General features: G+C 39.2%; 1 protein-coding gene across 6 annotated transcripts in view; it reads left to right on the top strand.

Moving 5' to 3' along the window:
• Positions 1 to 2,462: 2,462 nt before the first annotated feature.
• Positions 2,463 to 15,415, top strand: part of fryb (furry homolog b (Drosophila)) — a 53,463-nt gene continuing 40,510 nt past the window's right edge. For 2 of the 6 annotated variants that reach the window (XM_085420798.1, XM_085420796.1), the window contains exon 1: positions 9,971 to 11,044. In XM_085420798.1, coding sequence (XP_085276924.1) covers positions 10,798 to 11,044 — 247 coding nt within the window. In that variant the 5' untranslated portion in view covers positions 9,971 to 10,797. Of the gene's footprint in view, positions 2,601 to 9,969; positions 11,045 to 15,415 lie in introns of those variants that run through there. The other 4 variants (XM_085420802.1, XM_085420797.1, XM_085420800.1 and 1 more) reach the window with 3 other exon arrangements.

The raw sequence follows: 15,415 nt of genomic DNA, 5'->3' as shown, positions 1-15,415 counted from the left end.
TTGACATCCCTGCCTTAAAATTCCTTAAGTCTATCAAGAAAAGTGTTTAGATGACTCTTGTAAAATACACACATAGATCCTAAACAGTCCCTATGGTGAACTTTTTATGAAATTTAGAAGCTGTGGGACAAACACAGAGAGACTGACAAATACCAGTGGCATAATATTAATGAAGAACATATTTTATATACAGAGCTATCCAGTTAATCTCTGCTTACCTACTGGTTTCTTTTTTGTCTTGCCCTTTAATTCCTCCATGCCCATCACTTTTTGGGTTTTTATCAGCTTGTTTAACTATCCTCATAATTCTTGGTTTCATGTCATATTCTTCCATTTACATGTACTGTATCTGCTTTGACTGAACTAATGTTGAAACTGAACCAATATGGTGCTGGCCCTTTGTGCCATAGTCATGCTGTTTAAGAGAACTGTTCTGAACTCTTCATTTGACTGACAACTTGGATGAAAGCATTTTGTACACGTATGTCATATTACATGTAATTAACAAACTGACAAATGAGGAGACTGAATTGCGACACTCTCAACATCTGCACATGAGACTTTGGAGCTGGACTTTTCCAGATTTCTTTCATGTTTTGATGATTGATTTTTTTATTTTTTTTTATCAGTGCACCAATGGACCTTTAAAAGCTCCTTTAACTTAGTGACAATCATTAAACGTGGAGGAGTTTAGACACTGATGACATGAAAAGGAAAGCTGGACAGATAAATAAAAATGGCTGTTTAATACTTGCATACATTTCTCATTAATATGCCAAGCAATGGAATCCTAACAAGGCCCTTATTTCCTGTTATGCTGTATTGATCTGCATATGTTTGTTTAGTGTATAAAATTCGGTACGCATCCTCTCGGTGTGAGTTGTGTGCTTTTTGATGGTGTTTGTTGGTGTCAGGCTCTATATTGGTTTTTCTTAAATTAAATAACAATAAAAAGACATGAACTAACATGAAGCACATTCATATATTTTTGGCTTTTTTGTATGAGCAGTAGTAGGTCATTCTTTAAGGCTTTCTGTAACCTGAAAGGAAGACAGCGCAAACAAAAATAAGCAGTGGTGTACTTTATGTATGTTTATTTACATACACACGGAGATGAATATTTCCCTATTATAAAATGAACATGACTGAAAACCTTGATTACCAAAAAACAGTGCTGGCATTGTTTTCCTCTATAAAACCATTCTAGCTAAACTTCCAGTTTAGCTCTGTATCCCTCTCTGTCCACATACCAATAGCTACCAGCTACACTTCTCTAAATGGTTACTTTGTCACTTTGGACATGGGATAATTTACAAAACAGACCTACATTTAAACATCCTTCTATCTTCAGTTTATTTTCTCAAGATTCCTATTAGCTGAAGCAGTGCAGCACCTTTATTCCTGGGGTCACAAATCCTTACATTTTAATAGTTTGCTGTTAAACATACACACACACACACACACACACACACACACACACACACACACACACACACACACACACACACACACACACACACAAACAAACAACAAAAAACAGCTTCTCACAGCACAAATTATACCTGATATAACTTTTACAGATCCAGGCTCATGTTAACAGTTTCTAACTGTAGTCAAAAGTGTTTCTCTCTATCTGCAGTGGCACCAAATTCTATTCCTTAAAGCACCATCTAAAATACTTCTTATAACTGAATTGGTACTTGCTATCGGTAATACAAATTGTCCTCCTTGCTGATTTTTTTGTATTAATAAATATTAATAAAGAATTATAAATTTTTAATACAAAAAATAACATTTCTAATCAATTTAAATGAAAAATGAAGTAATATTTATATATTCAATTTAAAAGCATAATAAGTAATGTAGTGAAGGACACTTGTGGGTGTTTCTTTTGAGAAGTCATTTAATGCTTTAATCTTCTATGTTATGACTATTTTTAGCCATAACAATAGCACTCATATTTTATATTCATATTATTATGTGTAGGATTGTGCACATTTTGTTGTATTTCTAGCTTTTTCTTTTTCTTTTTTTTTAGATGTGTTAGGTTGTATGGTCTCTAGTTTAGCCAGGTTTCTTTTGTAAACGAGATGCTGTTCTCAGTGGGAGTTCTTGGTAAAAAAAAAAAAAAAAAAAAAAAGGTAATGATAATCACAATACAAAAATGAAGCTGTTTCACCTCCATATTAGTTTGTGCAGCTACGTATCATACACGTGCCTGTTATCCTGCTACAACGTGTCTTTGGACTTGTTTTCCACGGCTTTTACTTCTCTTGATTTGGTCTCACCTGCGGTTCTCAGCATCCTTTCATAGCAGGTGTCCTGCCCTTGGTCCAAGGTGCGCCCCTAGCGACACGTTTATGGACACAGCTGCTAACCAATAGGAAGCTTGTCTTGCCTCAGTTACCGGCTTCTTGGCGTTCGATTGGTTGCTAAGGGCGGGGCACTCACATCCCGAGCAGTAGCGCTGTCAGCTGAGGCGGCACGACTCCTGGAGGAGAGAGACGAGGAGGATTGATGAAAACAAGCCACCGAATCACATAAACAAAGAACTGGTGCTAGGAAATGATCCTGTAGTGGCCGAGGTCGACGCAGAAAAGGTACAGTTAATCTAAATGATTCGCCAGTGCTATGCCCGGTGCTGTTTAACGGCTCTGTGTCAACCACAAAGGGAACCGAGCAATTTCTTAATACAACATCGATAGCTCTAACTACCACGGGGGGCTTCTACTAGCTCTTTAGCAGCTGAGTTAGCCATAGGCTTAGCCGGTTACAGTGGTCGGCCATTAAAAGAAAGAAAAGGAGAATGTGACTTAACCTAAACTCGCTTCTTTAGTTGCCTCGGTGCCACCAACACAGCGAACAATGCCGAGCGGCTTTGTGAGGCAAGTTAGCTAAAGCAACAGTGTTTATCTAAAACAGCGACTATCATAGTAAATCACACTTTATGATGGCTACGCTACACTTTAGCTATCAGCGAGGGAGCTAATGTAAATACCAGCAGTGCTACTTGCCAGTGATTACAATCTGGGAGCATTAAAAAAAAAAGTGTGTCACGTCTGGAAGAGAAAACACGCACGTCTCTCAGTTCCGGTGCCCGTCTGATACCCTGTCTGGGCCTTTTGGACCCCTCACCGATGAGGTGTTTTTCGTCATTGAGAAGACGTATAGAGTTGTGGGCTGTGGATCAATGTGTAGTCCAGGTCGGGTGGTCTCCCGTTGTTATTATCCCATTGCTGAGATGTCCAGAAGCAGTCAGCTTGGATGTTTTGTGAGAGGAAGCCAGTGTTTGAGGATGTATCATTGCAGGCAGCAGTACCCTGCTGACTGTTTTAAATGTTTTGAAATCTGATTGATATTTAATAGGGGTTTTGTGCTCTTCTGTTGTGTTGTGTTGTACTGTGCTGTGCTGTGGTGAAGTGTGCTGCTCACACTGTTCACACATCTCAGGCTTACTCCCTTTCTTTCTCATGAATCATAGTCCTCTTCATCACTCCAGCTTTTTTGGCACAGCCAGTCAGCAGCAGCAGTAGGAGTGACCCAGTTAACTCTATTGTTTTGGGTATGGATTTACGCTACAAGTAACACACACACACACACACACACACACACACACACAGTTTGACATGTGTGTCAGAGTATTGTGCTTCTCTGAGGTTCCTTCGATCCCTTTAAGTTTGTTCCCAATCTGGATTTCAAGATGTACAATTCCTGAAATCCAGACTGGTGTTTTTGGAATAAGTTTCCTCTACACCAGTCTAGTTTGATTTCATTTTTAAATAAGCATAATGCATTTGCACAGATAGTGATTATTCTTACAGATTCAAAGCTTATTTAAGGAAGTCCTTCTTTAATTGTTTGAATCTGAAACTTTTTTTAAGATTTAAATTTTCTTGTACTTGCTGTTTAATACGTGGAGGTGCTTTATAATGCGCTGCCCCACTCGGGCTTCAATTGCCTTTGTAGCATGACTGATTTATATATCAGCACCACTGTAGTGGAGCAAAAAGCCCTGCATTTATTACCTTTTAGCATCATCAAACCACATTAAAAATTCATTTTGAGAGAAACTTTATTATTTAAAATTAGAATTGGCATTTGTTTCTGTGCATTTAGTTGTAGAGAATATTGGCTATTCAAACAAAGAGTTTGCTATCAGCCACTATCCATGTGAGAGTATCATTTTAAAATTTTTGGCCCTCTATTATCGGGTTTCTCAAGTTTTGTAGAGAAGCCTTCTTTCACCCCTTTTATGATACTTGAGACTCTGTTTTTTGGCACGTTAGTGTAAATGGCTGAGTTCTTTTAAGCTTTACCGTCTATTTGTCGACAGGCCCTTCAATCCCGCTCACAGGTCACAGAGATCAGATCTAAGGAGCTCATGACAACTTTTTTTTTTATTTTTTCCAGACAACTTTTAACATGAGTGGCAGAGACTAATCTGGTATAATGCTGCTGTAAGTTTCCAAAATATATTTTTGGAAGCTTAATTAAGGTTGTACGGTGTGGATGAGCATGGCCACCCTTTATTTGTTTAAGTAAATCTGCCAGAAAGTAACTGCTCAGCCATCTCCACACACACACGCGCGTATGTGTGAACAACAGAAAGTGCGACCTCACACTCTGGACTGGTGAACCTCAGTCAGCTGAGCTCTCTGTCTTTCCTCACCCTCTTTGTTCCCATAGATACCACTAGACACCTCACTCCCACTGCCTTACATAACGTGGTTCTTCTGCCAGAGACACACCAGTTGACTCACACACAGAAGACATCATCACACAGTCCTTACCATCACGCTCCCTGTTTGTTTTGCCCCAGGTGCTCATTTTATGGGTGTGCTGTTCTCCGAATATTATTCAGAGAGCAGCTAAATAGTTTTTGTCTTACATGGCCTGTTAAGCCTGTTTGAGCGGCGTGTCGATGTATTGATTTAACAAAGAATTAATTGAATTTGCTTGTGTGTGTTTTGTGTGTGTGTGTGTTTGTTTTAAGATTTTAGGAAATTGTTGAGGGAGCGTTGTTTCACGCCTGTAGATTTAATGGAGCTCTGAGGCTGTTTGATTATGCATTAGCCCGCACATTGGAGACTCCAGAGATACTGTTATATAACACAGCTCTATATGGAAAGACATATTGCTGTGTGTGTGTCTGTTTACACGTACACTTCAATGGCTAGTGTGATGTAATGCCGTGATGCATTTTTTTGTAATTGATGTTTTGATGTCTCATTTTGTTTTTAAAATCAAGCCATCAGTCCTTGCTTTTATCTTTTCTGCGCTGCAGGCAAAGCTAATTGTGTTTAAAACAATCTTGTCAACATACAAACTAACAAACCTGACCTCCTCAGAAAGAAACGCTATTGGTAAGCAGAGCTTTTGTTTCTGTAATGGGCTCAAGAGGGCACCATTGTAGAGCCGGTGTTTGGGCATGATAATGGCAGGAGAAAAAAAAGATGGAAGATAATCAGTTGTTAAACTACCAATGTGGACAATACAGCTACAATACTGAGAAAAAGTGCTGAGTCACTCCTCATTTCTTTATATTTTATCGGGAAAATGAAAAATAGGTGCAGTGATTTGTTGAAGCATGCAAAAATAATGCAAATACATTATATAATGCAAAAACAGAGTTTTTACACTTCTAACAAACTTGAAAGTCAATATTTGGTGTGACCACCTTTATTATTCAACACAGCCTGAAATCTCTTTGACAAGCTGTCTTGTTATATCTCTAAGTAGTCTTCAGGAATAGTTCTTGAGGCTTCTTGAAGCACATTCAAAGCTCTTCTTTGGATGTTGCTGCCTTTTATTCTGCTCTCTGCCAAGATCCCACACTGCTTCAGTAATGTTGAGGTCTGGACTCTGTAGAGAGACGAATCCATGGCTGATAGTGTTGCTTTGTGTGTTTTTCTCTCCAGGTATGCCTTTACTGCATTAGAAGTGTGTTTGAAATCATTGTCATGCTAAAAAAAGAAGACTCCACTATGTTTTACTGATACCTGTAGACTGTTGTACCGCTCTCCTGATCTCTTGGTTCAAACCAAGTAGTTAAGATCTGTTTTTGATTTTTAGTTAGTCAAGTTCTTGTGCAGTTTGACATACCTTGGCTATTTCTCCCTGTTTCCCTTCCACTGAGATCATTTCTGATGAGACCACAGCAAACAGTAGATGGGTCAACTGAAAGGCCAGATGCATCTCTCAGGTCCTGTCTGGATCTGGCTTGTTTTCTATTCCTTAAAGACATGACTTTCAGATACTGTTCATCTGCTATTAATACATTTTTATATACCGCCACTTCTTTTTGTAAGATATGAGACATTTTGAGATAATAGCTCCTTCACATCTGCCTTCATGTCGGTAATTTTCATTGATTCAACTAAAGAAATGGGGTCATATTATGTTTTGTTTTATTTTTTTGTTTTTTGTGACAGGCTGTCTTATGTTATGGTTGAATGGTTCTTAGATTAGTGTTAAGTTGCTTAACAATTGAAAGACAATCCTCTGAAAATGGTCAGAGACAAGGACCGGACTGAAAGTGATTGAAAAAGGTATTTTAAAAGACCTGCAGAGAGCCTGAGGCAAAATATCACAATAGGGTGGCAGACAGTACAGTAATTGTAGTGGTGCATTGCAAACTTTTAAACGTGATCAATTTTAAACTCGTGACACATCTTTTCACTTGTATAGGCTGTTTTAATCAATTGAATCTGTTTGATGTTTGAGTTTAAGTCAACAAAAATGAATTATTAGTCTGATAATCAAGCCTTCCATTCTTCCCCAGCACTGGCTAAAAATAATTACACACCTTTATGGAATGCAATTCTTTTGCGTACAACCTTGTACGCAGTGTACAATGTGGTGTTCATACTTTACACTATAAAACAAAAATCAAAGTAGTTTTGAAAGCATGCGGAAAATGCAGCCGCTAAAAGTGAAAGTTTCATTTTCACTCCGAGAAGTCACTCTCAGCTTAAACCCTGCCCAAACATGCAGTAAATATAAACATGTCAGTTACTTTGCCTGTTTAAACCAGTTTTATGAAGGCATGCATGTATAAAGTAGGTGTTGTACTTAATCAGCTTTGTTCATCACACACCAACCAGCCAATTCTAACATTTAGTGACATCATGAAGGATTCCCTTACTTTTAATTAAATGTTAATTCCTTTGTACTGTTCACAAGGAAAATTTGAATGTAGGATTCTTACATGTAACTTTTACTTAAACAATAACAATTTACTAACCTTCATTTTCTTTATTGTCACACGCATCAATGATGATAATGATTTAGTAAGGCTGAAAGGTATTTGGTGCTTGATTTAACCACAAAGTAAAATCACTCTCCTTTATTATAAGTGTTAACTCAAAATATGCACTCAGTCATACGCTCTTGCGGGAGCAAATGTCCCCTGTGATCTGGACTGATGCTTGTGGTGAGGCGCGGGTGTCATTAACTGTGAACTGAATTAGTCTTGATTTGTTGCTTAAGACCAGAAGTAAACTTGTTTATCTTCTCTTGTTCGACCGGCTTGCTGAGTGTACGGGGGAGTCTGGAAACTGTTAACAAGACAACGTATTTGACTGACAAGAGAGATAAAAGTCCCCTGTCACAGAGGTCCCAGATGGTGCAATTTAAATAGTAGGTGGAGGGATGATCAGAGAAGAAATACAAGGGGTTGCTTTGGGCTGCTGAGGTTAAACTAAGAGGTACAAAGCAGAAAAAGGTGGAAAAAAATTGGGTTTAAAATGACCATCATTCTCAGATTAATAATTAATTCTATGAATCTTGTTAATCTGGGATGTGAACACATGGAAAAAGCAGCAAAATTGCAATTTTTGATTTTTAAAATAAAAGATCCCACAAAAAATGGTTGTGGCACAGTCTCCTTTGACCTAGACTGTGTGGGAGGAAGTAGTTTCTACATTTCAGACTGAATGTTGAATGTGAGACTGGATGGCTCCGCTTTGTCTTCTCAGCTCAACTTTCACCTCTGACTTGCAGGGACACATTTCTTTCTTTGTTGGCAGTGTTGTGGCTGATAACTAAAGTTGAAAAGCTGCACAGTCTACATAAAACTGAACAAAAACAGAGGGACACTCAGGGGAGGAATCACAGTTAAGGAATGGCAGCTGTTTATTTTAGCCTATGACCCTGTGGTTTGTGTGTGTGTCTCTTTGGGTCTATTTGGTTGTCCCATAACACCAAACCATGTCTGTACTGCGGGCAGAAGCTGGTGCTTATCTCATAATTCATATTCAGGCTGATTTGTGTGCAGGCTGTTAAGTAACTCAGAAATTATGACTAAAAAACTAATATTATACTAATAGTCAGGTCAGGTTGTTTCTAATACATATCTTAATGCAGATAAAATGAAAATGCAGAAAAGACAGATACTTTTATCTGTGGGGTTTCTTTGATTGGTTGGTCAGAATTAAAGATTAAATACAGAATAAAAGTCTCCTGTTTGTGTGTGTTCATGTGAGGAAGAGTGAATGAGTCTGTTTTTAATAGTTGGCTGTTGTACTGCCTTAGGGGACGGCACGCCTCTCTAACTGACTTTGGCACCGAGCCTCACTGTGCCTGTTTGCCAGCCGTTAGCTATTTCCTTGCTCTTTGTTTTGTCTCCAGACACTAGCTTGTGTGATGTATTTATTTGACCTTTGACCTTGATGGCATTTGAAGTCTCCTTTGTTTGTGGTGATTGTGGAGATTCAAGAAAGACAGATTACAAAATTCAAGGAAGGAAAATTCTCATTTCCTGTTAGCAGCCAGTGGCCGGTGTAGCTTCAAGCAGATGGCCTGAAGCAGGGATGAGAAGAGGGCTACAGAGTTGTGGTAACGTCAATTCTTTCTAAAGCCACATGCCTTACGTATATATTTTTTCATTTTCAACAAAGACATCACTTCCTGTGTATAAAAAGCATCACCCTCTGCACAACATCATCTCGCTTTATCCAGCATTTTTCACAATGTGGTTTCCCACTCCACTGAACCTGCAAACAGTGTTTAATGTGTAAAGTGGGTTTAGTGTTTTCCCATACGAGAGAGTTTTAATCATCCTAATTAAACCTGTGTTGCAGTCTTTACATGGAGGGCGTGAAAGTTTTGTTTTCACACCTACATGCGCAAAATCCCGGGATGATTCACCAAGTGAAGCTGATGTCATGACGATGGCATACACAGCAGGAAGTCACCGGAGGATATGGAGCTCCCAAGAGATGTTTACCACCTTACCTGCAGAGAGAAGATTGAGTGAGGAGTAAAGAAAGATTACACTTTTTTAATAAAGAACATTTACTTGAATAATTCATGTAGTGTAAGTGTTTGAAAAAAGACCCTGCACATTATTTGCGAGGCTTTGACTTTAAAAATTTCCATTTACATATTGAGGAAGACTTTTAGTAATGTGAGTTAGGATTAAAGGATTAGCATTAAAGAAACACATAATTAGGGTTAAACTAAAACAGTGCAGTGTATTCCCCGTGAGATTTGTTTTTGGATAAGGGGCTGGGATGTCATTTGCGTTTTGACATTTGGCGTAATTCCTGGTCCCTTTCCAGAATTAGATCAAGGAAGTTTTACCTTCAACAGTAACAGTAGCCTACTTATATCATAATGTTGTAACACTTCCGTGTATAGCTGTCATTGTTTTCTTTTTTTTCATGAGTGTACATAAATATGCATTTGCCAGACTTTATTTGACAGATTTAAAACCACATGACAATCACACCCCACAGTTGTCTCTGAAATGTGTGTACTAATCAGCAGCTGATTGTTACAAACATAATTTTAGGCTACTGTGCTTCCTGTTTGTGTTTTCACCCACCCAAACACCCTACCCCCCACCCCTCCAAGCTTTGTTAATGGGTGTGTCTGTCCTCAGGAATCCTACACCATTAACAATTGAGGTTACTGTAACTGGCTAAACAGCTTCGACCAGTGAGCGCAGGGTATCTGACACACCAACACGCAGTGTTCCGGCTATCCAAAGCAGTAAACAGATGCCATTCTTTAATGCTCTACTGCTACGCGAGAGGGGAAAAAGGATGAAACAAGAGTCAGGAAGCAGGTGTGTGAGAGAGGACGCAAGAAAGAAATCATTTTTCTCATTGCCAAAAATGCCTCTGTGAGGGAAGGTGAGTAGGAGAGAGGAAAAAGAGAGGAAGAAAATGCGACGGAGTGGAGGGGTAAAAGAACCACCCAGATTTAACAAACCACCCAATCAAGCTGCGTTCTTGGAATTGGCTCCCTCCCCTTTTTTCACCACCTGAGAGTGAAGAAACACAGCTGTGCCTCAGAGGGCTGAAAAAGACAGAAGGAGAAACACTCTGAGAGCAGGTGAGAGTTGAAGTGGGGCACGCAAAGAGAAGAAAGGTTTTACAGAAAATCTGCTTTCAAATAAAATAAGATTTTTTTTGCAAAAAAAATGTTTTCAAAATCTTAAACAACTGTGAGAAAGCCTCGAGAGGAAGACCTGAACTCTCAGGAGAACTGTGTAACAACAAAGCGATGAGCTCACTGTCTCGGGATTGAATGAACACAACATAAAGCGAATAAACCCTGAAAGGAAACTGGATACCAAAATGTGGGGAAAAAGGTGAAGAGTGAAAATGGACTGAATGGCCTTTTTAAGTATTTTTCCTTCCTCTGGGACAAGGATTTTTTTTTTTTTTTGAGTCTTCTGTGGAACAATGTAAAGTTGTCTTTCTTCCTCTGAGGAGGGCCACATTTTGACAATATTCTACGAGGTGTCGGTGAGCTCCTGTGGAGACTGGCTAATGAGCAAATAGGGGAGACATGTCTCTAGAAGATGTCAAAAGCACCACCAGCCTTGGGGCTGAAAGCAGTGCTTCAGATCATTGCAATGGCCACTGTCTGAACCAACATCAGGATCACGGGGTGAACCAAAGTGAAGGCCAGGATGAGATCGTTCTGGACCGTATTGCCTCTCTGTCAGTGGATAAGTTTGATCCCAGTGACTTCACAGGGAGGTTTTCAAAGATCCAGTTGAGGTCCAGAAAGAGGAGAGGGATCATTAATAGAGGTATGTGGAGACTGGCTCTACAAATGTTGTGTGTTTTGGGTTTTTTTTTGTTTTCTTCTTCTGAAGAGCACAAATGTGAATGAACACAAGATGAGTCAACACAGAGAGGAGGCAATGAGATACATGTTTTGTAATATTCCCAGGAAGTTTGAATGTGATTGCTTATTTGTCATGACCTGAGGAGTTAAGTTTAAGGGTGGAAATGGCAGAAAGACAGGTCGAACATCCAGCTGAAAAAATGATCCTCCGCTCGCCAGCTGGAATGTGGGTGTGTGCGGTTTTTAGCCGCTTTGAGATTTTAAATAACTCAGATCTTCTGCTACCTGTTTAGACCCCGTCTGCCTCTTTATGTACACCACTGCAAAGCTCGTCTTTGTTGTCACTTGGAAACTAGACTCGACAGGTGTATTTGTTGTGGGTTTTGAAGACCCTGTGAAAACTGATACCCTCTGTGTCTTTAGAAAATGCCACAAGGTTACTCCACTGATCATGAATCCAGAAAGAGGCATGCCATTTCTGGCCTCAGGATTGTTGTTTTCCTCAAACCACTTGTTCTCTCTCAGCTTACCTTAAACTCTGTGAATTGTATGTCTATACACTTCCAACATTTTAGGGAGTCTTTACAGGTACACTTCGGATCAGAGTATTGTTTAAATTTTGTAATAATGTATCAGTTTTTAGATTTATTAAGTCAAGTAATACTGAATGGCATTTGAAGGAAGATCCAATTGAAGGCACTTTAGGATAAGAAAAGCAGAATGCTTATTTTGTGTCTCTGATTGGACTTGAAAAAAGATGGAAACATAGGTGCATGTTGAAGAGTGAAAAGGGGGAATTCTGGTGTGAGGTAGTGTCTGTGCAACAAAGCAGCACCTGCACAAACATGCCTTTATTGAGACTTCTCAATAAATGAGCTTGTAGAGTGCAAATGTCAAAGAAATGCGGTGAAATGTAAGATTATAGAAGCCTCTGCTGCTGAGATAATGTACATGTGTTAGTCTTTGATGGTACACAAATGTGTTCTCACTAGAGTTATCTGACCCAGCTGTGTCAAGGACACACTACTGTGTGAGCCCCGAGCCTCAAACAGCCTCTCTGTGGTCGTTTGAAGCAATTTATTTGCAATCTGTGTTTATGCGTGAGAGTGTGCTCATGTGCTGTGTTATGCTGGTTCGGTTAGCATGACAAAAACACATCACATTAACAGATGTCTGACACATGTTGACTTGTTTACTATGGTTTTTGTGATTGTGTCAATTTGATTTATGAAGCTGAAATGAGTAATACAATCACAGATGAATAGACATTTATGCTAGGAGTTCATTCCTTGATTGAAATGTAATATTAAACATCCACAGCTCCAACATCTCCATCATTAGGTCGTGAATGATAATGCTCCAGTGAAACGATGTCTGTCTGTGCTAGACACAATGTATCAAACAGTCTCTGTTTGACTGATGAAATTGTGTAATCTCACTGGGATTACATTTCAAGTGTGTGTCTTTGATTCAAAGATGTTGTTTAAAGGACATACCATTCGCTCCCTCTATTGTTATTGTAAATTGTTAAAGTCACAACTGTTAATTTTAATTTAAGAGAAACAATAAATTCTTGATTTATCTCAAAAGTTGGCAAATTAGTGTGATACTAAAAAAGTTTTTTAAAAAGTGATTCAGTTTTGAGGTACGGTGACGATCACATGGTTAACTATGACTGTGACTCTGTGCCTGTTATAAACTTTCTCCTCATGCTGAAAGTGAGAAATCGCCTCTTTCTGCATCACTCTCTGTGTTTGTGCTGATGTGGAGGGCAGCTATTTACACCTCTGTACCCATTCTGTGCCACTCAGCAAGTGGGAAGTGTTATATTCATGTAGTGTAAGACTGTCTCCACCCTCCCTGTGACAGCCACTCAACTTTTCTGGTTGAAACATTTTCACTGTCATATTAGATAGTTGACACATGGCAAATATTGGCATGAACAGCTCTGATCTTTCCAGTCTAGAAGACTTTGATTGTTTAGATGGAGTGGCCCCCTAGTTAGTAACCATCATTAGCAGTGGAGTCTTTTGGGCTAAGCTTTGTAGAAGTGTGCAGTGGCTCGATGTTTCCGAGGCTCAAAGGTAGCATACCTTGATGTGGATAACGTCCTCACACCTCCTCGCTAATGTATTGTTTTATAACCATCTTATAACTGCCACATTTTCAGAACAACAGGTTTGCATTATCTGATGCTGAGCAGCCTCATGCTTATTGATTGTATCACTCATTCATTGCACCACAAAAGGTCAGGTTATTATGTTAGACTTATAAACAGACGTATAAATACAATAAAAATGAATTGGTGACCCATTATACTTGTAGACCAAGTATAAATGAAATCTTAATTTACGCTTCACATGTATAAGTACACTGTATATATGTGTGTGTTCATGTGTGTTTGCCTGTGTGAGTAAAGGAGTCACATTCCAACAGCTGGCATGCCCGGGCCCCTGCTCAGAATGTGAGGAATCTCAGCCGCTCCATAGGGGTGTGTTCATCTCTATGTCCATGATTTTTTTCTCTCTCTCTTTCTTATAGGCTCCATATGTGTGTCATTGTAACCCAATGGGAAATATGCCCCCTTTCCCCGTTGTAAGTCCTGAAATTTTATTGATTGTCCTATTGTGCATCTGCGCTGTGCTCCGGCGAACACTCTGCAGGCTTCATTTACATCAGTCAGAGCAGAAAGAGTCAAACGGCAGTACATAACAATTCAAATTTCCCATATATAGCCCCACCACCACCACCAGCCGGCACATGTAACTGTTTAACCTAATGTGGGTCAACAAGCAAACATGCAAACATTTTCATGCAGTCTCACGAGCAAGACTGGATGAGAAAGATAAGAGTGCAGACTTTTAAATATTTAGCTGTCATCTCATCAGTACAGCACTTGGTGCACCAGAAGTCAAGTGGTTGTTATACACAGGATGTTTTGAAAGTTTCAGGAGAACATTTTGAAAATTGCTTCATATCTAATGATTGTCAGTTGGGCTTGATTGTCTTGTATGCAGGTTAACAGACAAAATTGTGATTTGCTTATTCTGTCAGGCCCAGCACTGTGATGGGACAACAGACGTTGCAGACAGGAATAGGCTTTCAGTGCTTCTTTGATATATTTCTCCTCCTGTGGGATTAAACTGTAATTGTCTGTTAATATGAACCAGGCCATCCATGCTTGGCAGCTCTCCTGTGAGCTGCCAAGCTTTGCATAATACTGTATCCTATACACTCTTTACTCTTCCTCTCACTCTCATTTTTTTGCTCTCCCTCCCTCGGCCGCTCACATGTCCTGTGGCACTTCCGCTGTTCATCCAGGGAATTGCACAATGACCCTAATTATCCACTTGTACTTCCAAGCTTTTTCAGCCAACCGTAACATCACTGCCACAACTTTATGCTTAGGCAGACATTTTCAAAGGCTTTTTAAGGTAGAAAGAATTTAGTTTGTACTTAGGTACACCAAAGACTCAGTTAGAAGTTGAACTAAAGCTATGAGATGTGGCAGGTTATTATGAGATGCTAGCAGAGTCCTGACATACAGTGTGTTGGTATTGGCCTGTGTATCTACTTAAAGGAAGACAAAATTAAATATCAGCTGCACTGCTGAGGTAAGGGATGCTTCATCAAGCAAAGCAGATTCAAATCTCTTAAGCTGTGATAAGCAAAGGGAGCCAACTCTTTGCTTCGATTTGACTTTTCACACCATGACTCTGTATCTTCTCACTACACACTCAAGACAGCAGAGATACCTCGTTTGCAAAAAAAACAAAGAATCAAGCTCACATTCGCCACATTAAATATTTATCGTCTGGAAATGATATCCAGCAGCACCAAGGCACCTGAAATGATCACAAAAACATTCACTCAAATGTCGCGCTGTTAATTACGTGATCAAATTTGTAAAGCATGAACATTGCATCTAAATTATTGACAGGTTAATTTCCCATGTGCCACATGAATCATTTCAATTCTGCCAGAGGTGTGAAGCAGTTGTACCAGCTGATAAGTCAGGAATAAGTCAGACTTCATTATCAGTGTCAATGTCTAGGCTGGCTGACAACAACAACACATTTAATTAAAAAAAAAATCTCTATTCATCTGAAGGGTGTAACAAAAAGGTTAAAAAATAACTCTTTTGCTTGATTTAATGAATAAAAAATCACTGCAAGCAAACTAGTGACAAAGATGATGATGAATCATGGAGGGAACATGAATGTCTGCACCCGATGTAACTTGCACATGTATTGAATGGTGTTAAAAATATCCATTTAAAGAAAGAGAAATATATTTTAGTTTTATTTTTGTTTATTTTTTGTCTTCTTCTTCC

Source organism: Rhamphochromis longiceps, linkage group LG10, assembly GCF_057381845.1.
Source record: "Rhamphochromis longiceps isolate RC_006_pf linkage group LG10, R_longiceps_female_GT1.1, whole genome shotgun sequence".
NCBI lineage: Eukaryota > Metazoa > Chordata > Actinopteri > Cichliformes > Cichlidae > Rhamphochromis > Rhamphochromis longiceps.
The sequence above is the reverse complement of the archived record's forward strand: the minus strand, read 5'-3'. Positions and strand labels throughout refer to the sequence as shown.